This window comes from Eufriesea mexicana, unplaced genomic scaffold (assembly GCF_001483705.2).
Source record: "Eufriesea mexicana isolate 0111107269 unplaced genomic scaffold, ASM148370v2 scaffold7923, whole genome shotgun sequence".
NCBI lineage: Eukaryota > Metazoa > Arthropoda > Insecta > Hymenoptera > Apidae > Eufriesea > Eufriesea mexicana.
In genome coordinates, this window is record NW_016915754.1 from 651,659 (window position 1) to 678,261 (window position 26,603).

The 26,603-nt window shown below is 30.2% G+C and overlaps 4 protein-coding genes across 5 annotated transcripts in view; 1 reads left to right on the top strand and 3 right to left on the bottom strand.

Annotated features, from left to right (window-relative positions):
* Lis-1 (LisH and WD40 domain-containing Lis-1) overlaps window positions 1-14,554 on the bottom strand; it is a 39,551-nt gene extending 24,997 nt beyond the window's left edge. Inside the window, exons 1-2 of one of the 2 annotated variants that reach the window (XM_017907414.1) lie at window positions 14,459-14,554; window positions 10,485-10,637 (exon numbers count right to left, since the gene is read on the bottom strand). In XM_017907414.1, coding sequence (XP_017762903.1) covers window positions 10,485-10,522 — 38 coding nt within the window. In that variant the 5' untranslated portion in view covers window positions 10,523-10,637; window positions 14,459-14,554. Of the gene's footprint in view, window positions 1-10,484; window positions 10,638-13,273; window positions 13,354-14,458 lie in introns of those variants that run through there. The other variant, XM_017907415.1, reaches the window with a different exon arrangement.
* A 574-nt stretch (window positions 14,555-15,128) lies between these two features.
* On the top strand, window positions 15,129-16,509 carry LOC108552754 (methyltransferase-like protein 5). The gene is made up of 5 exons (XM_017907410.1): window positions 15,129-15,212; window positions 15,278-15,402; window positions 15,466-15,614; window positions 15,767-16,116; window positions 16,187-16,509. The coding sequence occupies exons 1-5, from the start codon at window positions 15,185-15,187 to the stop codon at window positions 16,483-16,485; spliced, it is 951 nt and encodes a 316-aa protein (XP_017762899.1). The 5' UTR covers window positions 15,129-15,184; the 3' UTR covers window positions 16,486-16,509.
* Aldh7A1 (aldehyde dehydrogenase 7 family member A1) lies at window positions 16,501-19,051 on the bottom strand. The gene is made up of 9 exons (XM_017907409.1): window positions 18,862-19,051; window positions 18,511-18,727; window positions 18,253-18,440; window positions 17,970-18,169; window positions 17,780-17,895; window positions 17,570-17,698; window positions 17,396-17,505; window positions 16,822-17,082; window positions 16,501-16,730 (listed from the first exon to the last, which is right to left on the bottom strand). The coding sequence occupies exons 1-9, from the start codon at window positions 19,015-19,017 to the stop codon at window positions 16,518-16,520; spliced, it is 1,590 nt and encodes a 529-aa protein (XP_017762898.1). The 5' UTR covers window positions 19,018-19,051; the 3' UTR covers window positions 16,501-16,517.
* A 473-nt stretch (window positions 19,052-19,524) lies between these two features.
* ebo (exportin ellipsoid body open) lies at window positions 19,525-24,741 on the bottom strand. The gene is made up of 16 exons (XM_017907411.1): window positions 24,588-24,741; window positions 23,828-24,031; window positions 23,409-23,600; window positions 23,174-23,333; window positions 22,727-22,983; window positions 22,479-22,645; window positions 22,100-22,406; window positions 21,929-22,021; window positions 21,691-21,859; window positions 21,485-21,623; window positions 21,038-21,396; window positions 20,630-20,957; window positions 20,352-20,549; window positions 19,994-20,272; window positions 19,756-19,921; window positions 19,525-19,674 (listed from the first exon to the last, which is right to left on the bottom strand). Exons 1-16 carry the CDS (start codon window positions 24,588-24,590, stop codon window positions 19,597-19,599), a joined length of 3,099 nt encoding a protein of 1,032 aa, XP_017762900.1. The 5' UTR covers window positions 24,591-24,741; the 3' UTR covers window positions 19,525-19,596.
* Window positions 24,742-26,603: the final 1,862 nt, after the last annotated feature.

The following is a 26,603-nucleotide window of genomic DNA, read 5'->3' on the forward strand; positions in this document are numbered from 1 at the left end:
TATATATATATATATATATATATATGTAACAATAATGTATCATTATACCTATACAACATATGGTACAGAGCACGCAACTAAATTAAACTGAATTAAATAACATAAAACACTGATACTATGAATATATGCTTTCAAGTGTGGAACTTGACGCGTTTGTTGTATAGCAACAAATAATCGCAACGCTAAAATATCTTGGACGTTTACTTATAAAAGTCCATCGGAAGTACAGAAGACTGGACTTGAAATATATGCACACATGATAAAAATTGTGTAAATTTTTATACAAAATCCGATGTCCAACACCTTAAATCATTTTTTTAATAAGCCTCTTCAAAGTTTTAATTCATGTAAAAACTTAGCACTTTCCCTAGATGAGTTAAAAAAACCTTTTGATATAGTAACTAAAATATACATGTTCATGTGCGTGAAAATATATCACAAACTTGCATTTTGATGTTCTATAAGGAATAATTAACACTGGCCATAACATACAGTCTAAATAAGCGTTTTGAAATTTTTCATTAAAAATTCTGTATTCAACATTATCACTCTGGCCGCTTGATTTTTCGATTTTTCTTTACATACTAATATACACATTAAGAATTTTTTCAGCATTTCCTCTTATTCCATATTTCATTAGGTTATTCTCCAGTCATTTTTCCATCTATAGGTCTTTCGACCGGCCGTGATAGGTTTAGTATTAAAATAATTAGTGTCAATTTCAATTTCACGATTTTCCTCTTTACAACACTAAATCATGGAGTCATCTGCAGGAACTAATATTTTAGATTTCAAAGTATCAACGAGTTATCACTTCAAAGGAAAAGATATCATTTTTCTAATATGAAAGTTGGAAAATTGACTTTGGCCACAAATTGCCGCTTATTCAGACCACTGTGCAATGTTCGGAACAACATAAGACGACCGCCAACAGTTTCGTATTATACGTTTCGTTATATGAACAATTGTTAGTATTTGTGACGAACATTAGAGCAAATTCAAATACGTTCCCATTCGTATTATACGATATTGAAAGCTCAATCTACTATACAATGTAATACAAAGAACACGAATTATTATCGAATACGAAATCGAATCGAAATTATAATATTCATTCGATGTAACACATTCTCTGCATCATATATCATATATCATATATCATGTTCCGCTTCTACATAATTACTTAATTTTCGTAACTACGTTGTTAATCGTAAAGACATGATTTTCGATCATTCTTTTTCCGTTTTATACGGATGTTACATCGTTTCAAAAAAGATTCTGAAATATGGCGTTCAGATGACAATAATTAACGCCGATGATTAATAACGGAGAACAAAAAAATGTACACATATAAACAATGAACGAAGAGAATAAGAAAACGTATATTCATAGTCACCTAAGATTGATAATAAAATTTGACTAACATTTCAAAGGCAATAGAAAAAAAGTAAATTCGCTTCAATCTTTCTTCTTTTTTTTTTTTTTTTTTTTTTTCCGATTTTAGCATGCCAAACGTATTTTGCCTGTTAAAATTCGATTTAATAAAAATATATTAAGTCACCTGTATTATAAATAGGAAAAGAAAAAAGAAAGTAAAAAAGCAATAAGGATGTAAATACATTATTAATGTCTTTTTAAATTCAACTTATCGAATGTAAGTTGAGTAAAAATATCAGACATTGTTTGTATTGCAACAAAATCTGAATACAAATTATTCTATAATAATGAAACAAATATATAGGAAGAACAATTCGTGTGTGTTACTGACTGGAAACAATACATACATACATACAAACTTTTCTTAAGTAACATACAAGCGTATTAAGTACCGTAACAGATGATATTTCCAACACTCGTTAGAGGAATATTATTCCAGAAATTTCCCGGAATAATTGTGCACACTAGTAATGTATCTTAACAGTAAAAAACACATATACGTTGCTAATTACGAACAATATACATAAATATCTGTGTGAAATAAGCGCGTGGTGGAGGGTAAGGTAGAGGCAGCGGCCCAATGATCTAAACAAAAGCGAGTATGCGTAGAGAGTAAGGGAGAGTAAGAGAGAAAAGACGAGATGCAAGTCGAATAGACGTCGAATATTGTATTCTAATTGTCAAAATATGTCGTATTTTGATTTTACTATCATTCGGATTTCTTAACACCGGAATAATCCTTTCGCAAGATTCGTCTGGAGAAGGATTTCACATATACATGTATGTATATGTAATTCTTTTCTATTCAGACTTATTAGAAATTATTATAAAAGATTAACTATCATACATTTACCAGCGGGTAATTACATCTACCCACATTTTTGGAACGTTCATGTTATTGATGTTCTAACCCTAACCGGTGTGATTCATATTTCCAAACGAAGGGAAATACCACGTTATTTCCGTAACAATTAAAATAAATGTTAATAAATTCGGTTTATAGTTAATAAGTTCGGAGGCAGCTTCAACAATATTGATTATGTATTTAAATGATTTAAGCCGTTGAATGTTTGCACAGTTTGCTTCTATTCAAACATACATCCAAATAAATGAATAATAGCAATTACTATTTAATAAGAACGAATATTCAGTCGTAATCCTTTAGTTATAGCAACATTCCTTTCCGTTTTCAAAATAATATATGTTTCCATTTGTTTATACTATAACTATAATCTATTGTTTAATCTATGATATATGGGGCTTGGTAGCGACGAGCCATATAGCAACGTTAGAATCAATGCAATCCATCATCCTTAGGACTGTAGTCAATGTACCATAGTACGTACGTAATGAAAAAATACGCAAGGATCTTCGGATGAAATCAGTAGCAAATAATTGCATCTGTGATGGTTAAAAGTGATTTTACATCGATAACCTACGTTTGGCTTCAAAGTATTCAAGTCTATTATAAAGATAACGACAAAAGGAAAAACGGAGAAAGAATAAGAATGATATAATTCAGGAAATAAAGAACAGTAAGAAAATGTAGGATTGAACTTTCATTACCTATACCTCTATTATAATATGTATTCAAACGTTCTATTACTCGAATAGTATAATTTCTTCACTGTTTTAGCACAGAATTAATCGTTAACACTTTCTTAGTCATGGTACTATAGACATGGCATTGCAGAAGATACCTATAAAAAGTGTCAATACCGAGAAAATACCAGAAATATATAATGCTTAAAATATGAAAATTACTTAAAGGTATTTATAGAATTAAAAGATAAATGTTCAGACGTCTCAACGCGAAAACAAAATATGATACAATGGGCATAGGATTCAACATTATTAAAAAAAAATTACTTACAAAATAATCTACATACTATGATTTGTATGTAGAGTAACAAGGATTAAATTAAACTACAGATAAAATTACTGGCATTCTAGTAAAGCAGAAACAAGGAAAGAAAAAAGAAAAAGAATATGCGAAAAATTTTGCTAGACAGACTGCTCATATTTAATTCGTTCGTTATCCGTGAGTGTCCCGTGTTGTTTTTCTGCATTTCCCTACTCGGTCGTTTCTTCCCTTCCACTCCTGGCCCAGGCTGAGGACGGCGTCCACTGGTTCGACGCGTTATCGATCCCGCTATTCGCGCGTGCTCCAAAGACGCCCTCTCCTGCGGCAGCTGCCGCGAACGACACGCGCCGATCCACGACCGATTTGACGTCACCGGAATTAGTCTGCATCGATCGACACCGCAATCGATGGTGTCCCGTTTTGCCATTAATAACATCGAGGGGTGTTGTATCGCGAGTACCGACAATCCTTAGCTCCCGACAACCGACCGTCTGCTGTTTGTCCCCTTAAGCAGAAAATTACGGGAACGTACAGTTTTTCGTCACGCTGACTTATTGATCCTTCCGATGGCAATTTCTGCCTTTCGTTTCGGACGACCCCGATATTAATTGCTCATTTCGCGATAACAATAACACCAACCCCAGGTTTCGTGGGGTGACGCTGGCGATCAGTTATACTTGGTCCAGTGATAGTTTCATCCTTCTAAAAGTTAACAAAATAAGCGCCTACCTACTAAACAGATGTCTATATCTAATATATTTTCTGTTATTTCATTTCAAATCCATATATTATTTGAAAACAACCTTTTCTATATCATTTCTGACAGATGTTCGTTGTGTACGATCCTTTTTACAATTGCAAATGTGTAGAAATATTTACTATTACCAAGTAGAATATTCATTTATACGATAAATACAATTTTACGATTCTTTTTACAAAAATTGAAGATAACATGTTCTTAAGAAATAGTAACAGGATTTTCATTCACCAATGCGTGAATGCTAATAGTACACTTCCAATACACTGATTTCACTGAAAGCAGTATGCAACGAAATATATTTCCGTTTCTACACAAATCTTCCTTATTTTTCTCTCTATATCTATATATCATATAATACAAATCATATCTTTCCATTTGAATATTTTAATAATTTACATGTTTTCTTTAACTAAATAATAAACCGACTATTATACCGGCTAATAATACGTCTTACTCGTATCATACATAATAATAATATATAGATTAAATGTTGAAAGGATTATTAATTGCAAGTTAATATCTTTTGTAATAAAGTAAAAAATATTTCCTTTAATTATCACTTCATTTATTTTATTTCTTTTCAGATAAACTGTAATCGTCGACTAATAATCATTTTGCTTTAAGTTTGATTATTTTATTAATTTAATGCGAGAATCATTCGAAACTTTCGTTTCTGCGTAATAGCACTTAAATTATAGCATTGCTGGACTACTTTGAATTATATGCGTCATTATACATATATGAATGTCATTTTTATGTATTACGGTATCACAGGCATACACACGCGCGCGCGCTTAAACGTGCATACGCGTGTGTGAACAAATTTAACAAAAATCAAATTAAACGTTAAAAATTTGTTGAATACGAATTTAAAATATACAATAAATAATTGAATGTTAAAATACCATTAATAACAAAGACTTTCAAAAAATAAGACTTATTGAGAAATTAATAAAAAGAGGGATTTGATATCACATATTTCTGACTTAAATATTCAAATATTATATATTATTTTAATACTAATATTAATTATAGTTAGTTGTATTGGTATAAACGCATAAACGCATAATTATAGTGACATAAACGAAACATTATAGTTACATAAAACTTAAATGAAATAGAAAATTCAAACTTAAAAGACACACGACTTATTTGATTTCTCTAAAATTACTACCTATATACTAATTAAACTAAATTTCAAATTAATTGGAAATTTCATTATTTCTAAATGTGTAATATTACTTATGATAATCACATTAAACTGACTTATGAAGTACTATTGTAATTACGTAAAATAAATCAATGAAGAAATAGCTGCAGTATCGATACGAATTAGCGTAAATACATTCATCTTTCAACAACGCAATGCATTAGTATTTATTGACCGAAGAACCGCTCAAATGTAATTTCGCGCGAGTTGAAAAGAAAGAAAGGAAGAAAGGAAGAAAGGAAGAAAGGAAGAAAGGAAGAAAGGAAGAAAGGAAGAAAGAAAGGAAGGAAGGAAGGAAGGAAGGAAGGAAGGAAGGAAGGAAGGAAGGAAGCAAGGAAGGAAATGGGAAGAGGAGACTCGGGTGGTTTGAAGATTTCAAAACCAGGAAGGAAGGAAGGAAGGAAGGAAGGAAGGAAGGAAGGAAGGAAGGAAGGAAGGAAGGAAGGAAGGAAGCAAGCAAACAAACAAACAAACAAGATTATTCTAATCACTTCCTAACAGCAAGTTAGAAATTTTAACGAAAAGAAATGATACGTTGTTTCGAAGCACGCACACTTTGTTTTTTTTTGTTGTTTATGTTATACTCAGTTTCTTTGCGTTCTTTAAATTCACCACCGGTACGTATATCTATCTCCCTTTATCTAACAAACTTAAGAACTCCACGAATATATTAATACTGCATACTTGTTGTACTTTACACACTACATATACGCTCTATGTTCGAAATCCAATAAAGATTCTAAAACGAAAACAAATGTACTAATTGGTATTTAGATATTACATATTATTAGGTCTGTAGAATCTATATTTAATACACGATATATCTCTCTAAATACGTAGTATTTTCTTTCTCGTAACCTACATATTTCACGTTTAGGATATGTACGTACAACATTACACATAACTAACGTTTCTGGTCAACGACTTATGTGTATAGATAATAAAGAATAAAGAGAATGAACCTTCAAGTTACGCAGATTTCCAGTTACGTGGTATATCGATGTTTCGAACACGTACGTCCTTCATGGGACAACTGTATCGATGTCCTTCATAATAAGGAAGACCGGAAATGATAAGCCAGTTCTTTTATTTTCACGTGAAATATCATCATTACAGTCATTTGGCTACCTGACTATTACTTAACTATCTTATCTTGTACATTTGACTATCAACGATTAGACGATCAAAGTTGGCTTAATTCGATAATAAGCAAAGTATATAAATGTGTTTCTTTTAACATTTGTCATGCTGCTCAACTAATCCCTCGGTCGAGGTAAATTAAACACGAATTATAGTGTATGAATATACAGGTTAATCAAATTTAAACATAATAACCAAATAAAAATTAAAAAAAAAAAAAAAAATTCAAGTATTATAGAAATGTAAAGATACATACATTTCGTTGCAATCTCATGCGCAGTTTTTACATATAAAATCAGGCGAATAATGAATAACTTTCTTTCCTTTTCCTGTTTATTTTTTTTGTTTTTCTCCCCACAGTTTTCAGTATTTTTCCCTGTAGATGAAGCTAGTCGTGTAAGCCCGGATATTATCAATCGGCACCATGCATGATTAAATTATTTCTATATCATTTTATATTGGCTTCCGCTGCGTTACTCGGTGACACGATTATAGAAAAATTAAAATATATTAAATTCAAACAAAAGAAAGAGATAGTTGCGAATGATAGAATGATTGGATAGAATGTTTGAAAAATGTAATAAATCACGAGATAGGATTGAATATATTTTACACATTTTACACATGTCACATATTTGTAGCATAATTATTATTGCATTATTCCTTTCGCCTCGATTTATGGAAGGAGGATATGCAGAATAGTTAAAATGTATTAATTTATCTTCAAAATGATGTTAATGTATGTAATAAATTTATATTGTACACTTTCTCGGAACAACGGTGTTCATTACGATCTACCTAGTTAACAGTTCGATCAAAGCTATATATTGAAAAAGCTAAAACTAAAACTTCAAATGCGATTTACTTGATATCTCATGTTGACATCACGAGCCCTTTTTCCGGAAATGTCCTAAACTGTATAAAAAAGGAAAAGGAAAAGGAAAAGATACTATTTCCACAAATCATCTAAGAAATAAACCTTAAAATACTTTCGTAACATTTACTCTGCATGAAAGCATAGATCCTTCAAGAAAAAATATTTATTCGTATAGTCAATTTGTTAGCGTTTATTTTTCGAATAGATTGTTTCAGAAACATATCTTTGTAAAGTTATTAACAATTAGTCATCCTTAGGGACAATCAGCTCCGATTCTCCGGTTCCCCCAACTTCCTTTTCTAATAAGTACAAATGCTCGAAAACAATGTGAATAACGGCAAAGATAATTCATAAGTATACATATGTGTGCGTATATATGCAGTATTTTTCAAAAATACCAAATATACACAACAGTCCTATCATTCTGTCACAGAATAGTCAAAATTATGTGTATTATATATAACTTAAAATATTTAATATCGGTATAAGGAAAATAACAGTATTTCAATGATTTTAACGACTTGGCAAATTTCGAAGTTTTTATTCACATTTACATATTATAAGCAGAGTGTTATTTTTATTTATCTCAACCACGCGTAATACCTTTGTTATTTCTGACGATAGAAAAACATGTGTAAGGGAAAAGTTGCATGAAATAGAACACGCTCATGTATATTTCAATTTATTTTCAAGTAAAAACGTGATTTTTAGTATTTAACGTAATCTACAGGTCATGCTATTATAGACGGATGAATTCGTTTTGTTGCCAGCTACGATATTACATTAATGAAAACATAGTTTCATTTAGGAAATCGTTAACGACCTTCAAATTTGAACTTAAATGATTTTGAAAAATAAGAAAGAAAAAAAAAAAGGGAAAAAGTGTAATGGTTTTGCGTACCATTATATTTGCCCTGTAAAACTGTCCATGCCAGTTTTCCCATACTTGTCTCTTTTTATCATTAAAAATAACAGATATAGATTACGTGTGCTGAAGTTAAAAAAAATCCCCGGTATGTAGTATCAGATATACGATGTTTTTCTTTACACTGCTTGTTCATGAATCAAGCTTTCATTATTACTTCATAAATACATAATTTTTCCTTATTGTCACATCTCTTTTGGATAAGTTTATACTTGTAAAATTATTATTTGTGAAATTATCCGTTACGCGTGAAGTAACACGTGAAGTAATACATGTCAAATTTAAAATAGCTGTCAACTACCTATAGCCAGTTTGTGAGTAATCACTTACAATGCCCGTTATTTAAGCTACAAAATTGGTATTTAATTCAACTATTATTGAATTAAAGCTCTAAATTTCACCACTAGAGTCCGTCAGTTTCTTCAGTTACAAATACAATATTAATAAAACCAAAATTGTAGTAAATTTCGTTTTGTTGTGAATTTTGAAACATTATGTAAACATCTAAAAATGTGTACAAAAAATATTTTATAATTATTAACTTTTTTTACATGCAATTCTCGAATATAACAGCATTAGCACGACAAAGTATTATGATTATTTGTCTAATATTTCCTATTAAAATGATACTGAAATTTCTTATACTTCTTATTACGATAATACTTGAATATAATTAATTATTAATTACACTTCAATACACTTAATTACACTAAAAAATAGTTAACTAAAAACCGTTATGATTCATCAAATACATTTTTCAAGATGTTACTTAATAAAACATCAATAAATATCAATAAAAATATCGCTAACAAATATCACATCATGTTTATTTATTAATTTAATATCGCTAGATATGTTAAAATCAATACTTATACTTCAATTGTCGCCTACCATTACTATCTTCGTACGCAACATTAAATTTCATTCGTATTTGTATTCTATTCATTTCTAGCTTTATTAATCAGTAATGACTTATATGTATTCCACAGGTTTCAAAATACCTGGACAAAAGTAGATGTCAATAATCATAAATATTTTTAATTCCATCGCTAAATTCTACCTTTATAAGCATGAAGGAAAAGGAAAGTAACGAGTAACCTAATAAGGCCTTTTGTTCTTGCGTATTCAACTGAAATTAATGCGATCTTATTGGATAAAATTTCGTTCTGTTGTAGTCTTTTTCAACCTTTCTTATTTGCGCAAATAAAACCACGATGTCCTTACAAATTATATACATCGCATTTCTACACATGTTGACAACAATTAACATGTTAACGTATTACCTATTCTCACGAAGAAGGAAAAAAGAAAAATAAGTACAGGGTATTTATTTAAAAACTTCAAATTTAGGTATCCAGGAAATAAAATATTTTGTAAAATATCTAAAGTTCATTCTAATAAAACTTGAAATATTTTCTCTATTTATTCTTTATGTGTATATTTAGTCTCTCATATTTATTTACTTAGCCGAATATATTTAAATATATTTATAACAGAGCAAACTATTTTACATAGTTTTAATTTCGATTCAAAAAATTCACCTATATTTTTCTCTGATCATCTGATAAAAGAATTGTCGAAATTTGAAAAATTTCAATTTAAAGGAAAGATTGTCCATACATTTTTCTTCTATGCTCATCTTTCATGTATTGGTTCATCCTTGTTCAAACCAATCTGCTAATTTGGAAATAACCGATCAACAATTGTTTAAAGATAAACAGATTCAAAAAATGGTTAAGTTATTCTCTCCTGTATCCCTTAATATGCGAATATCGTAACTCATACATGATGTGCCTTCGATATTAATTAGTATGCATTATGTGTAACACAGTATGCTCTCGCTATAATCGCGTAATAAAAATTTCTCGTGGCATATTCCTTTTCCGCAAATATTTCACAATAACAATAACATATTTACTGTTCTAATTTTCTATTTAAATTACAAATCCATCCCCCCATTCCCCCAGTTCTTCATCATGCACGTGTGCATACGTGCGTAGAATAAGGGTATCATAATAACATAAATAAAATATTCTAAACTCAAGAATGGAGAAATTGTATGAATGAAATTCAATGTAAATGTAATTACTGTACAAAGAGAGAGAGAAAGAGAGAGAGAGAGAGAGAGAGAGAGAGAGGGGGGGGGGGGGGGAGAGGAAATGATTTAGCTTACAAGAGCAGCAGATGTTTTGTTATTTTTTATACGATATTTCTACGATTAATTTACAATATTAACTTATGTACAATATGGAATGTAAATTTCAAACTTACAGCTCCTCCCTCTGACGTAGAGACAGCACCATTTTCATGATCCTCGCGTGTGTTTACTGGCTGATACAACAGTGATTCGAATGAGCTAATGAGAAATAGATATTTCTCCAGTCAGCTCCTGATTAATACTCAAACACCGACATGGCCAGCAATCTGAAACAAAATAATAAATTTTTAACCGAATTCAACCTTCAAATAAATCATAATAATTAAAAATGAAAACTCCTTATTACGTGAACGACTACATATTTATGTAACTAAAGTAAAGCGTAAAAACGCTATATACTAAAATTATAAAAAAAGCAAAAAGAAGTAAAAAATAAATACATAAATAAATAAATAAATAAATAAATACCGAAAAAAAATTAACAATGTTCCTTTTTTATACTTGTCTTGGGTAACTCTTAATTTTCATAAAAACTATCTGTCCTTCAATTTCAGTATTACAATTTCAGTATTACAACATTAAGCAACTACTTTTCTTTTTTGAAATCCGCATTTATTCATTACCTTGAGATATAATTTTATTATTTTAAAATAATCCCATGATAAACGATGTTTCATTATTCTGTCGTGAATAAATCAGAAAAGCATCAGTGCTGATGCATGAACGTTAAAGTTGTAAAATAATCATAAAAGCATTGGAATTTTAGTATAATTATAGAACAATTTTAGGCAATTATAGGTACAATTGAAGAAATCGATAAATATTTTTTTTCACATTATTTTAATGGTTAGGTTAATAGTCAAACTTAATAAATACGCTAAAATTATTTGACGAAATTATTGAAATAAATTTAATGTAATTATTTCTCATGAAACAAACTGACCATCTTAACAACAGAGGAAATATTTATATATAATGGTTGAGAAACTGTTTGGAAAAAAGAGATATTCAAAGTGAAAACCTTGTTTCTTCTCTGTAAAACCAGAATATTTATAAAAAGTTTATATAACCAATATTGCATAGTTCTCATTTTTAATACATAATAAGACTAGAATAAAAAATAGAATATAAAAATGTGCTAATGCGAAGGAAGGTCTGTAACGAGAAATATCCTTCTGCCTGCGAAAAGGCTTCTGGATTTAAGTGAATGTTATATATAAAAAGAAAAAAGGGAAACGGGAGAGGGGGTAAAGAAACCGGCTGTTCATGCACAGGTCTAACAATTGCATAACTGTCATTTAAATATGTAAAAAATATTTGTAAACATTAGCATGTATCTTTTACATTTTCCGTATCGTGGCATCACATAAAATAATATTCCGCATGGTGCATTATATTCTTTTAATATAAGCTAAATTCGTGTCCTCATAACTGATTAGTTTCATAATTTTGCATAAAATCATAGCGATATTCGAAAGGAAAAATTAAGAAATTTTGATTTATAATCATTTTCTGATACTACTGCAACACTTCGTTCCGACTTTGAACAAACAGCGTAGAAAGAGCAAAACGTGAATTGTATTCATCTGTATTTATACTGATCAAAATCCACTCACATGCTATACAATATAATTCGTGGGAAAAAAGAAAATTTCTTACTTATTTCAGCTACGTTGAAATAAGTAAGATAAAACAATGGTATTGAAAGAACGATCTGAAAAGCAGGGACCCCTGCCGAAACGGAAGAAAATACGGGTATCACATACCAGTAAATATCGGTAGTATTGTAGTATCGGTAGCGGTCCCGATATAGCGAGGTCATAAACCAAATTGTCAAGACATAGGTGAGATCGTAGATAAAATCCCTAAAAAGATCAGCACTGATCGATGTTGCAACACTCGAAACTCTTAACTATTAAATACCCGGCGCTGAAATTTTTAATTTAGTTAATTTAGTTTCGTTACCGTACTCCATCCTTTCCATCAAATTTCTTCCTAATCGGTCGCGGAAAGAGAGGGTAGGAGAACTTACAGTTCAGAAATGTAAATTTGAATTCAACATTGGAGAGTGTAAACATATTACTGTTAATCACTCGTCCCGGCAACTCAATATGTTTACTTTAATGCCTAACCGATTTTACGACCTTAGTATGACCGTGGCTCCTGCTATACCTCCTCATAATCACTGTAAAAACCGAAATACAGAAACTGTATAAAAACCGAGACCAGTATGAGCTCGTACCGCTATATGAAAATACTGCTATATTTACCTATACTGGCCGGTAAAATTTTCCGCCTTTTTCTATACCGTTCGAAAATTTTCAAGATTATTCTTTTGCTTTTTTTCTCTTATAATATACTGAGGCAAAGAAATATGAAGAACAGGATAACGGAAAGGGAAGCAACTAAAGATAAATAAAACGAAGATCGGTCATTTCAAGTCAGTCAAGTTGGACAAAGTATTGGTATTTATCGGTGAATAGCTTTGATTTCGGTATAAATACCCTTTCAAGGAAAAAGCTTCTTCTCGTCATTAACGAATAGGAAAAAATGAAATGAACCAATTAGAATGAACCTATCGAAAGCAGCAGCCATGTTTCCGTAGAAATGTCCTAGCCTATTCGAGAACTAAAGAGCACTTTTAAACAGTGCTACGTTTTGTTTTCATAGGCAAAAATATGTGCGATGAAAAGAAACACTTTAAGAGGAGGAAGGACCTTGACAATCGAAAAAGCGCGCAGCGTCGTCGCGACACTTTATGACGATGCTTATCGGCGCGATGCGCCGTAATCGATAAACCGGCTGTCCGCCCACCCTCGTTGCCATGTATTTCACCTTACAGTGTATTCAAATATTCATGATAACCTCCTTCGATTCTCTGTATCCAGACACGTTAATATACCTTATAAATATATATCGTAAAATTGTTTAGTTATATCACAAATATTTTTCTCTTGATATCATCTTTTTTAAATCCATCTTTCTCTCTCTTTCTTCTTCTTCTTCTTCTTTTTCTTCTTCTTCTTCTTCTTCTTCTTCTTCTTCTTCTTCTTCTTCTTCTTCTTCTTCTTCTTCCTCCTCCTCCTCTTCTTTCACTTTTTTTCTTCTTCTTCACAGCGTCTGAATTTGAAACAACCTTTGAATAGTAGCAATTCAACCAATAAGAATTTGCTTTCTAATTCACGGATTTAAGATAAGATTTTCGTGTAATATTAATGACCAATAATCTTTTACAATAGCTATTTCAGGATCATTAATACGGCTGAGGAACTTTTGGCCTTTTCAACTCAGCGCACCTATCTACCTGTAGCTTCACTATTTTTTAACTAATCGCATTACGTGTTGACAGAGAAAGTTACTCGAGATCGTTCGCATCTCGTAAAATGATAATCTTGTTTTCGCGCGTTCGAATAAAACCGTGTGACTCTAGTTTGGCAGTGATTTGGTTAGCTAGCATGGTAAAATATTTGAAACATGTAAATCTATGATAAGTTAATAAAATAAATATCAATGGATTTACATTCTACGTAAGAACATTATCAAAAATTCAATTCAATGACAGACTCGACAGCTGATCGCTGCTTCGACAGCAGCTAGCGCAAACGTCTGCCAAAATGTGCAATCACATCACTTCTCATTGTTGCTTGTCTGACAGATAAGAATATTCGAGATCGAAGAAAATGAAATTCGGTATAAAGGTTTAACTATAGGAATTCGAAAGTTGTGGCAAAGCGGTTGTGTTGCTGCACAACGCAAACGGTCATTCGCGAAAAAATCAATTCCAAGTGACGTGCAACATGTACATTGGATATGTGTGGAACATGGCTGAAAGGCTGACCGAAAATCACCGATATCTTAATTAGATTTTCATCGAGTATACGTTGTCAGGTAATGTCACATAGGCCAGAAAGCACTGCTACAAAATCCTCGAGTAAACGAAGAACAACCGTTTGTTGTAAATCGTGCACGGCCATTTTGCTAGAACCTGTCACGTCTGGTTGCTGTACATTTTACAATCAGATCAATCTACTCGGTAACAAATACAACGTGGAAATCAAAGTCCGCGTGTTTAGTTTTTGATACTCACTCTTTTTGTTGGAGTAGTAGTAACCGAGATCCTTTGAGAACGGAAAAAATCACGAGAAAACCGGACGAGCACAACCACACAACTACTCGAGATAACTTCTGCGACAGAACTATCTCACAAGGTGGCGCCTGCGAAAGTCTTCCTTCTCAACGCATGCGCCAAGTATCGATGTCACTAATCTTTCTCAATGTCCGCGAGAACACCGCATTCGACCATTCTATTAACACTAGGGAATTTTTCATTAATTATATTCATACCATCTTATGAGTAAGTTAGGGAATCTTCAAGAGTACGTAAAACTATTTTATTTATATCAAATTTTTCACTTTGTAAATAACTGCATATGAATAAAACAATAAATAAATAGCTATAGTATACAAAAAATTAAATAAAGTATAAGTGTACAACTCTATCCACGTATTTTTGGAAATTTTATATTTTAAAGGGTTTAAGGTAATAAACGATTATAAAAGCTGTACAAATAAATATGAATATTTTTTAATGATATTTGAAATCTCATTTTTTTATTTCTTTCTTTTCTTCATACGTTTATTTAGAAACATTTATACACTTTTTAGGTAAAATTCAGAAATAAATTGGACCTGCTAACTGCATTATCGTTAACTCACGATGTAACCTATTTTCAGTTCTCATCTACTTTCATGCTTCATAAATATAGATTTATAATATAACACTCGTACGTAAAGATTGAAAATCAAAATTTTGATGGCCTTTTCACAATCAAATTCAAGAGGTAATACTATTTATAATTATGTTACTTTTCAATGGAAACTAGCCCCTTACTTGCACTGATTATAGAATTACAAAACAGAAAAATCTTAGAAGAATTGCAACTAAAGAAACAAATGCTTTTAAAACAAGGTGTCGCACCAACATTGAATACGTCGTTAGCTGTTACTTCGTCGAGTTCTCCTTCTAATTTGGTAAATAAATATTTTATATATTCGTTTCCTATAGATCAAATTATTATACGTTTACTTCTTTAGCCTTCAACACAGCCTTCTGATGGTGTCACAATGAGTGCATCGCAAAGAGCTGCTTTACATAATGCACATGCAGCATCGTCAGGATATTTTGTGACACAGGATTCTTCTTTTGGTAATCTTATTTTACCAGTTCTCCCTAGATTTGATACTAAATAAAAAAATTAACTTGCATACTTTAAACAATGCGTAATTAATTAACGATAAGTATGGTGAAAGTGATTATAAATATGGATTAAATACTTGCTTGTGAATGTACATTTTGAAACTACTGAATCTAAAAGATAACACTAGGTGATAATCGAATAAAGAAAATGGCTAACGTACAACTTTCCGAGTTAGAAGAGTATTTGCAACAGTTGGATGGATTTGATGAGCCAAAAGTATTACTTGAACAATATTCTACTAGTGCTCATATTGCATCGCACATGTTATATTGCGCTCAAATACAATTCGCTGATATTGAGGGCCGTACGGTAGCTGACTTAGGTTGTGGGTGTGGTATTCTATCACTGGGTGCACAGATGCTTGGATCGAGTCATGTGATTGGTTTTGAAATAGACGCTGATGCACTTAAGATACAATATAAAAATTGTAGTGAAATAGAATTATTTGTAGAAGCTGTACAGTGTGATATACTACGATATTTACCAGGTATATGTGTACAAGTATGTGAAACTTCTTTATAAAATTATATACAAATCCTTATATGATTATGTTGCAGGACGATTTGAAAAGTATTTCGATACTGTTATTATGAATCCACCTTTTGGTACAAAGCGTAATGCAGGTACAGATATGAAATTTTTGAAAATCGCAACCAAATTGGCATCAAATGTTGTGTATTCATTACATAAAAGAAGTACACGTAATTATGTTCTACAGAAAGCTGCACAATATGGTGCCAAAGGCAAGGTTATTGCAGAATTGAAATATGATCTACCAAAAGCATATAAATTTCATAAAAAAGCCTCTGTAGATGTCCAGGTTGATTTTATACGATTTGAATTATTAAATCATTGAAATATTTTTATGAAACCAATTTTATATTCTAACTATTCGAATTTTATGCCTTGAGCTAATGGCAATTCATTTCCATAATTAATAGTTATAGTTGCACGTCGCATATAATGCTTCCATGCATCGCTTCCACTCTCGCGACCACCACCTGTACTTTTCTCTCCACCAAATGCACCTCCTATTTCTGCTCCACTAGTTCCAATATTAACATTTATTATTCCACAATCGGAACCATGAGGACCAATCCACTGCACAAAAATATTTGTATTTATCGGTAAATAAAAATTTTTATTTTATAACTCCATTATAAAATACTGATATTGATAATCATATGCTTACCTGAAATACATTTCCTAAGTTTTTAGTGAACATAGAACTGCTTAATCCTTGTTGTACACTATTATTAAAAGCAATAGCATCTTCTAAAGAATTTACTTCAAAAACATATACAATTGGTGCAAAAGTTTCTTTTTGTACAATTTCAGCTTTGGATGATAAGCCAGATATGATTGTTGGCTCAACGTAAAAGCCAACTCTGTTTATTTGTTTTCCACCGAATTCAATTTTACCACCATTTTGTAAAGCACTGTCTATTGCTTGCTATAGAAAATTATAAATTCTATTTCTTAATATTATATGAAATTTATAGAAGTCGTTCAATTCATTTTTCTAATAAATTATATTTACTTTCTTTTAAAAACAGAAAGATAGTTGGTAAGTCTGTGTTTATTTCAAATTTATGTATTTTAATTTATATTTAACCTTTGTATTGTATAAAATTAAAACGAGAATAAAATGAGTTTTACTTCTATTTATAAATTTATCATCGATAATATTTTATGGTATAAATTGAAAAATAAGATTTTCTATAAATTTCATATTAACAAAATATATATTAATATAATATTTGTACCTTATATTCATCTAGTGCATGTTGATTATGTAATGGTCCATACAAAACATTATCGTCTAAAGGATCTCCTAGCCGTTCCAAAATACATTTGTATGCTATTTTTAATTTTCCTATCGAATTCATATGTTACATTTTATCAAATATTCTCCAATAAACTAAAATATAAAATTTTACCTAAAAATTCATCTTTTATTTTGCTATGAAGGAGTAATCTTCTAGTAGTAGTACATCTCTGCCCAGTTGTTCCCACACAGGAGAATACTGCTGCTCTAACTGCCATTTCTAGATCTGCATCTTGTGCAACTATTATAAAAAATTACTTAAATTTGAAAACTATACTTATATAATAATGATATAATTATTATTACTCAATGCTTAATTTACCTATTAATGCATTGTTGCCTCCTAATTCTAACAAACATTTTCCGAATCTTTCTTGAACTTTTATAGCAACATTTCTTCCAACATTAGTACTCCCAGTAAATGAAACAAGGGGAATACTAGAAATAGAAATAGTAATTATAGTATGGGGTATGATATGAATTTGCTTATAATTACTAATTTTACATCTTACCGGCTATCATTAACTATAGTCTCACCAACATCTGCTCCACCTGTTACTAAACATGCAATAGAGCCTGGTACACCATTTCGTTCTAATACTCCAGTAATAATTTTCGTAGTTGCAATAGAAACTAATGGAGTAGTAAGTGCTCCTTTCCAAATAATACCATTACCACATACCATTGCTATTGCACTATTCCAGCCATATACCTAAGATGATGTTTTTTTCTTTAATTATAGTTATGTTCTGAAATAAATTTACCTATCTTTTTATTATTTTTTGTAATGCCTACTGCAATAGGAAAGTTAAATGCAGAAATAACTCCAATAACACCCAGAGGATTCCACTTTTCTAAAAGTGCATGATTTTTTCTTTCTGATGGAAACATACTACCAGGTAACATTCTAGACAACCCAACAGCATAATCACATATGTCAATAAATTCCTGAACCTCCCCAATACCTTCTGGTAATATTTTCCCTGCAAAATTATGTGTCTAAATTAAATAAAAGAATTGAAAAGTAAAATTTTGTGGATAAACAGAATATACCCATTTCTAAAGACACTAATCGTCCTAGTGGCTTCAAATTATTTCGCAGTTCTTCTCCAATTTGCCGTATTATTTCACCTCTTGTAGGTGCTGGCAATAATGCCCACTGAGGCCATGCCTTACGAGCCTCGGTAATAGCGTTGCTTGCCTCCTGAAGAGTAGATGTCCTAACTTTTGCTATTACTTTCCCAGTTGCTGGTGAAATTGATTCTATCACCTGCATTATAATGTGAGTAAAACTAATTTTTGTACTAACATCACTAATTAATTTATATTAAAAATAGCTTTACTATAATATTAACCAAATGGATAAGCCTTGTATACTATGATTGAACAAATAAAAAGGAATACCTTGCCAGATCCACCCCATCGTCCGTCATAAAGACCCGGATTCTCTATTGTAAGACCTAATTGTCTTAAAAATCCATATTTTGGGTCAGTTACCAAATGTCTAACTATCTGCAATTGAGGATCATAGGCACTCTTTCTTGATAATAAACGAAACATTGTCGATTATTTGCTACTAACTCTTTGAACTCTACACCACAATATAAAAAGACTGAGGGTTATCAAAATCACTGCTTATCAAGAAAAAGAGGAGGGATATGATAAGCTTAAAACAGTAAATATTTCAAGAAATTATCGTTATTAATTTTAAACTGCTTCATACATGTTATAAAATAATTACAATGCCAGTTTGATAACAATATACAATTCTATTTGAAGCCTATAATAAAAATTCTTTTGTAAGTATTTATTTCATTAATCGACATATGTTACTTTAATAAAATCGAGTGAAATAGGTTGAATTGGGAAATATAACTGTAATAATTAAAATACTAGAAAAACGCGTTTTATTTTGTAACAAGAGTACTAGCAACATCACAATGCAATGCGGCAGTGATTTACATAGAATAAATAACTTTAAAAAACAATTTTTATCTTTTTACATTTTAAGATTACAAAAATGTTTGGTATATGCCTCAATGCACGAAAATTCATTATAAATGCTGCTTTCTCTAAATGTCATTATTGAAATTATATTGAACATGTCGTAATCTATCTTTGTATGATAATACAATTATTTCAGCCAGGTCGACAAAATTGATAACATCGTAAATCAGAAATTAGCTGCAACACTGATCTTGTCAAAGTTGGTTGATCCTATTAATAAGTAACAAAATTAATAAGAAAATTGTTTGTTAAACTATGTAGAACAAGTTAGTTTTTTAAAGTTCAACTTACAGTAGACCTATCAAAGTTTCTTAATAATGTCGCTTTTTGCATATCGTCTACACCTTCACAACTAGCTAAAAATGTTGGCAAGAAATGTCCAAAAAACCATACTATATTAACTGATGCTAGACTATGAATGGCAGTTGCAATTTCATCTGCTAATAAATTATGAGATCTGGAAATGAATATTGTTAAAATGTTTTATCATTTTAAATACAAAATTATAATTAAGAAATATTCGACTAACTGTTGAAATAGAACAGTAAATAATGCCATTAGAAATCTCTCGAGTAAATGAACTTTGAATACAGCTCGTTGATAAAGTCGCCATCGCACGTTTAACTGTTCAAGACTTTGTAGACTTTGACGAAATATATTGACATCTGGTTGAAGAAGAGCTTGACCGAAAGCTTCTAAAATTGCAACCAATTCTTCCTTGTGTTGAACAGATTCATCTTCATTAGTATGACCAAGCGTACGTAATATAGAAGTGTTATAAAAATATTGCCATCTATGCATAAGTATACTACAACAAAATTTGTTTATTAAAATTAAATTAATGATTAGAGTAGTTAAAATTAAAATGAATTAAATAATTCATTTACCTGTGAAAAAGTTTTAATAAAACAAGTGTAGTGTCTGGATACACACTAAGATCATTACCAACAGCAGGCCATACTTGGCCTAAACATAAATTAGTCACTGAAGGAACAAATGCTTTAAATGCATTGCTAGGTGCTGATACAACCAATATTAAGATTTCTAACAATTGATCCAACGCGGGTCCCGCAGATATATTCTCTCTATCAATTAATGAAAAATATGACAAAAACTATTATCAATTTCCTACAATAAAAGTAGTAGCAAATGATATATTATGTACCTGGTATAAATATGTAATAACCCTTGAACTGCATTTTGAGTAAATGCAGGGCCTAATTGTTGTTGTAATACTGAAAAGACTGAATGCAAGAAACCAAGCAGAACTTCACATACTCCCTGACACTTTATCATATAGGGCAATAAATCTAAAGTTCGATTTATAGTTGGTCCCAAACATGAATGTAACATTTTTTTTATCGTCGTAGACGAAGCAGAACAGTCTTCTAATAACTGTGTTAATGGCACTATTGTCATTAAAATTGTAGATTCTGAAGGTATAGGTTGCCTTTCTAAACCAAGGGGTGTAGATAGTGATGATATCATTGTACCTATTTAATTTAAAATCATACATTAATGATAACAATTTAGTAACCATTAAAATTTAGTAATTTCTTTTAAACTTATCTACCTAATAATCTTTCTCTAATAGATCCATCGCCATGTGGTAAGATAATTGCATTTACTAGTGCTCTTCTCAAAACTTTTATTGTATCTGGTTTGAAGAATGGATATGTTACCATGCTAATTAAGTTTCTAAATGTAGGTTCATCCCACAAAACAGGTTTCAAAATAACAGTAATGCTTTGGAATAGATGTGTAGCGGAATGAATTAAATTTGCTGGTGGCGGATTATCACAAAATGTTGTATAATCTAATGCCAAAATGCATGACTCAATGCATCGTTGACAAAGTGATTCTTTTGTTTTCTCTGCTCTGTTAGCTATCCAATGGCACCAAGCTTGTAATGATGCTAATAACTGTGAATGACTGATAAGAAAAATCAACCACAAATATAAAATTAATTTAATTGAGAATTTATATACTAAAAATACTTTGCTTCATAAATGTTACTTACACTTCTACAAGATCTATTACAATTGCAGCTGGTTGCAATGATGCTTTGTACAACTGGTTTGTCTTCGCAAATTTACATGCATCTAATGTTTGAGACACCAGCTCCTCAGCAAGTGATTGATCAATACTCTGATCATTCCCTGTTGATATTAAAAACTTGTTTTACCAAATTGTAATTATGGTATTATTAAATAAGACTTAATTTACCAAGAAAAAGTGAGTATAATCTAGCTAGTGCTTGAGTAGTAGAAGCCAAATCTCGTAAATGTGCGTGTACATTTGATGCCTCTGATTCATTTAACAAAGTAACTTGATTATTAGCAATAACGCTTCCTAATTCCCCAAATATTGTTAATCCTTCCCTCCAAGAACGATACTGAAAGATTTTAAATAATTAATGGCTAGAAATTAAGTTCTATATCTGTATAATTGGTCAAAATTTTACCAATAGTGTAAAAATTGGAATCGGAGAAATATCCGCTACTTTTGCTAAACATTCAATATTACATCTTAAGAAATGCTGCCACTCTGTTTCTTCCTGTAATCAAAATATGGAGATTGACGTAAATATCAATCAAAGGAAATAGATACAATAAAAGTTTGTGAATGTTCTCACATTTTCATCTAAACTTTCTGTATCAAGATCCTTTAGGATGCGCGTATTAAGTTTAAAACTCATTTTTTGCAATACTCTCTCAGCAAGAGCTAACTCTACTGGAGAATACCGAGACTGAGTGCTTTTTAAAAGTGTGTTCCAAACATCTAAACATCGTAGATATCCATTTACTGTTGAGCATTGTTGAAAAGTATGATGGCATAAAACTTCTAATAATGTATTCACTGGAAATTTCGGACATGATTCAACTCTTTTCAAATGATTTGTTATAAATAATTGTAAGAACTCTGTCAATTTATCCATATAACTAGAAATACAATGTCGTTTTTTTAGGCGTAACGTTTAATTATGTATATTTGTAAAATATATCACTCTGTACCTTTCATTTACAGAATCCAAGCGTTCCAATAGCTGGAATAATGTAACTCCATTTTGAAATATTTCTACTAACAACCTATCGGTTATATCGGGAAAACATAATGGTCGATATAAAAGTTCATTTATCGTGGTTACAGCTTGTACTGCCATTTCCATCTGTTTACCGTTCTATTAATAAAATATATGATAAATAAGAATATTTCCTGTCTAAATTATAACACATTGTAATAACTGATACAAAAATCCTACCATTGTATCATGATACCTGGCACAGGTAAAAATAGCCTCCAGTAAATTCGTAGAAATATGTTCTGATAATTCAATCCAGCTAAAAAGATGTGCTAATACATCCAGTGTTGCTACACACACTTCACTTGTTCCTGTAGCTAACCCCTCTACATCTAACATAGCTCTTACAGGTGCTACAGTCTGACCACTAGTGGGTGATGGAGGTGGTGTAACTGTCCCAGAACGACATTGTAACTTTGTTGCTTCTTTTAGTAGTACTATATTAAAAATATAATAATTTTATTTTTAAGAAGATATAAACAATGTAATATTATTCAAAATGATAAATATTGTTTAAAAACTTATTAAATTAGACATTCTAATGATACAACATGTAAGATTGGATAAAGTAAAAATTAAAATATATAAGAAGTATATCTTAAAATCGAGATATATAGAAGGAAATACTTGTAAGAGTATCCAAGGTCAAAGGCACTTGAGCACTAAGAAACCTAAATAACTCATTCTTCCTTTGTACTGGTAAGTCTTCCCTTGGAGTTGCTAGTTCCTCTGAAGCTGTTCGCAAGTAGATGAGCCCTAATAATCTCGTATGTTTGTGACCCAATAACTGTTAATATATGCAAGAAAATTAAACTTAAGATTAAATTAGTTTATTTGGTATTTAAATTCCATGTTAACAAACCTGTAAAATATTAGAATAAAAATCTGGATAGAAATGTGGCCAGTCATGTCTAGCAATATCAACAACTAATTTCACTACTTTGTTTCTTACAAAAGGAGCTACACCTCTTTCTAATGATAACGTGTATAAGGTTGATCTTGTAAGAGCTCTATCTTCCCATGGGAGTATTGGCCATCTCCTCCCAATTGTTGTCTACAATAGTATTTGTTGTATAACTAGTTTAATATTTATTTCTTTTTCTTCAAGTTAAAAAGTTGATTTTGCATTAAAAACGAATAATATAATCAACTATACTTTCAGAAACAATATGTTATACTATGTATTATATAAAATAAATGAGAATATTAAAATATATGTTCTCAATGTTCAAGTACAAATCTCTTAAAAATTATATCAAATTCAATTATGTTACTTCATACCTCTAATGTAGATAAAGCAAACATACTAACATAATGATTGTTAGTAGATGACAAAAAATGTAGACAAGGTCTCCAAGAATCAATTTGGCCTGCAAACTCCTGAAAACTTTGCTCGATTGTACGTTTTCGTTCATTAGTTGTCTCTGGAGAAAAAAACTCGGTCATAAGATGCTCCAAATTCTGCAAAGCAGCTGCATCATTGTCCTGTAAATATAACATTATTTATATACTTTGATAATAGATCATCCCCTATATACATAAAAAATATTGTATATAGTATAGAAATATGATCATCAAAATATCATTTGTTCTTAAAGTTTGAATTTATTACAAATTTTATTCAAAATTTGTTACAAAAACTTGGAAAAAGAAAATAAAAAATTTAACTGTATAATTCTGAAATAAAAGGAAATAATTTATATAGAAAAACTAAACATTTGTCTAATAAAAAAATTCTTATTAGAACCAAAATTTGAGGAATCAACATTTACTGCATTAATGAAAAGAAAGGCAATAAATATTTTTAAAATATTTTGATGATTTTGCATTATGTATTAACAATAACTTAAGCAAAACCATTTATTTATTTTCAGTAGTAAATATTAAAATACTTATATCTCATATTTAATTTATTTTCAAAATAATCTGTATTAAATATCACTAATAGAAATATTAAAATATAAATGTACGTTTTTATTTTATAATGTAATATTATGCGAACATTCACAAACACAAAACGAACCATAATTATTTCACGTACCATGATAGTATAATTAAAGCGCGTATTCCTATAAATGCGGTATATAAATAGACAATGAAGGCAAATTTCAATTCTTAGTTGTCAAACTTCATGTTTAAACCAACAAAGTAAATATTCGATCACTTGATTCATACGTATGCATTACAAGAATGCAGTTTCATATATACTTCTTACGTACGAATGCATACGAACGAAACCACAATACTATTACTAGAAATATAGCCAATTGTAGGACAGAATGAAAAAAGTAACCATTCGTAGTTATTGTTTTGAGCTTCTTATGTTTCTCGTGAGAATTCGGATTTAGTATGTTCATGATTAGCAATATCGATATGTAAAGTAGAGCGAAATATGTAATAACTTGGAACTTTACGCCAGTGGAAATCGTTTCTGGAACGGTAGTAGATACAAGTTATAGTACATACATAGTACCAAAATACCCTAATAGGTTTTTTCAGAATGGGGCTTTATTTTCGAAATATTTTGATTTAAAATTTTGTATGCGCCTAGTAACTGAATTATTTAACAATTTTTATCAGAACAAATTGTGGATAAGTCCTTGGAGTGGTTGACTTAAGTAACGTTTTTGTTTTTAACAAAACTTTGGACTGAAAAAAAATTTGATTTATTCTTTCTCCTGATTAATACAGAAAAATATATGCGACTCATAATGTTATTTTATTACTGTACTTCTATTTTCTATATTAAAAATTTGTTTTTTTGCTTTGCAATTAATATTTATGTTATATAGGATTAAGATTAAATGCAAAAATAAATAAAATATTTGTTCAGTTCAAAGTTGTATTAAAAAAAAAAAAAAAAAAAAAAAAAAAAAAAAAAAAAAAAAAAAAAGGGATGGAGGGGATTGATTGGAACAACTTACTATAATATAATACCCTACGTATCTTTCTAGTTAATCGCTCTACCAACTTACCTATAAATTGTTCTTACAAAGATTGTTAAATAATTCACTTATTAAAGGTAAGAATAGTAAATCATTTTGTATGATAAATTACTATTAGAAGAATTACAGCAAGTGTAACGGAATAGTTAACAAAATTTGATGATATAAACTTATATACAGTGAGTCACAACCAAAATTATACAGTTATAAACACTGATAATAAATGAGAAGTTACTGAATCCTATTGTACAAGCCAAGTCTATCAGAGAAAAAAATATTCGTAAATATGATACTATAAAACAGAAATATATCTTTTACCTAAGATCGTATGACCTTGAATGCCATGGTATACCACATGGTTAAACACGTATTGACACATGCTTTCATATAACAAAAAAAAATAAATAGAATTCTATCAAAAAATTTGAAGGTTACCATTGTTTTTCAAGAAATAATGTAAATATACAAAATTGATACTGTTCTATTGATACTGTTCTATTGATTGCTACATTTCAAGGGAGTTCTCTAACCTAAAAATTCTGATTTTAATGTAAGTTTATGAGTATATAAAGCATAATGAGATAAAGTAAAACTTTTCAAGCGAAACATGTTTAATTTTTATCATTTTATAATAGATTTCCCCTTGTGAGATACCATTTAAAAATAAAGAAATTGTTAAAACTTTAATTGTTGATTTTATTTTTTCAGACATTTGTAACCACCAAAAAAGTTACTCTATGTGTAACTAGATATGATTTACCATACACAAACTTTCATTAAAACGAGAACTTTTGGGTTGGAGAATTCCCTTGAAAAGTAACATTTTAATACTTTCGTGAACCATTGTATTTTACGGTATGTCATTTTGAGTAACAATTCACATTATGTTTATCTCAGGAAAAGAAAATAAAATCTTAATGTATATGAGTTTAATGAAATAAAATTGTTATTCTACTTTGTTGTATAGGTATATTCTCATCATTTGGTAGTAATATTTTCTCCAGATAAGCACTTTTACTTTGGGACTTTTTTGGATTATACACACACAACATACTGGTTCTTACTATGTCTCAACTCATATTCTGAAAGATTTTATTCTTCTTGTATTTTTG

What these genes read in the sequence shown, in the direction of transcription:
- LOC108552754 (XM_017907410.1), top strand. Translation starts at nt 15,185, where the DNA reads ATGGCCTTTTCACAATCAAATTCAAGAG. An exon ending in CGAGTTCTCCTTCTAATTTG is followed by an intron (nt 15,403 to 15,465) that starts GTAAATAAATAT and finishes TTACTTCTTTAG; the next exon opens with CCTTCAACACAGCCTTCTGA. An exon ending in TATACTACGATATTTACCAG is followed by an intron (nt 16,117 to 16,186) that starts GTATATGTGTAC and finishes ATTATGTTGCAG; the next exon opens with GACGATTTGAAAAGTATTTC.
- Aldh7A1 (XM_017907409.1), bottom strand. Translation starts at nt 19,017, where the DNA reads ATGTTTCGTTTATTATCAAGAAAGAGTGCCTATGATCCTCAATTGCAG. An exon ending in CATTTAACTTTCCTATTGCA is followed by an intron (nt 18,170 to 18,252) that starts GTAGGCATTACA and finishes ACATCATCTTAG; the next exon opens with GTATATGGCTGGAATAGTGC. An exon ending in ACTATAGTTAATGATAGCCG is followed by an intron (nt 17,896 to 17,969) that starts GTAAGATGTAAA and finishes TTCTATTTCTAG; the next exon opens with TATTCCCCTTGTTTCATTTA.
- ebo (XM_017907411.1), bottom strand. An exon ending in TTGCTTTATCTACATTAGAG is followed by an intron (nt 23,601 to 23,827) that starts GTATGAAGTAAC and finishes ATACTATTGTAG; the next exon opens with ACAACAATTGGGAGGAGATG. An exon ending in TTTATTCTAATATTTTACAG is followed by an intron (nt 23,334 to 23,408) that starts GTTTGTTAACAT and finishes ATATATTAACAG; the next exon opens with TTATTGGGTCACAAACATAC.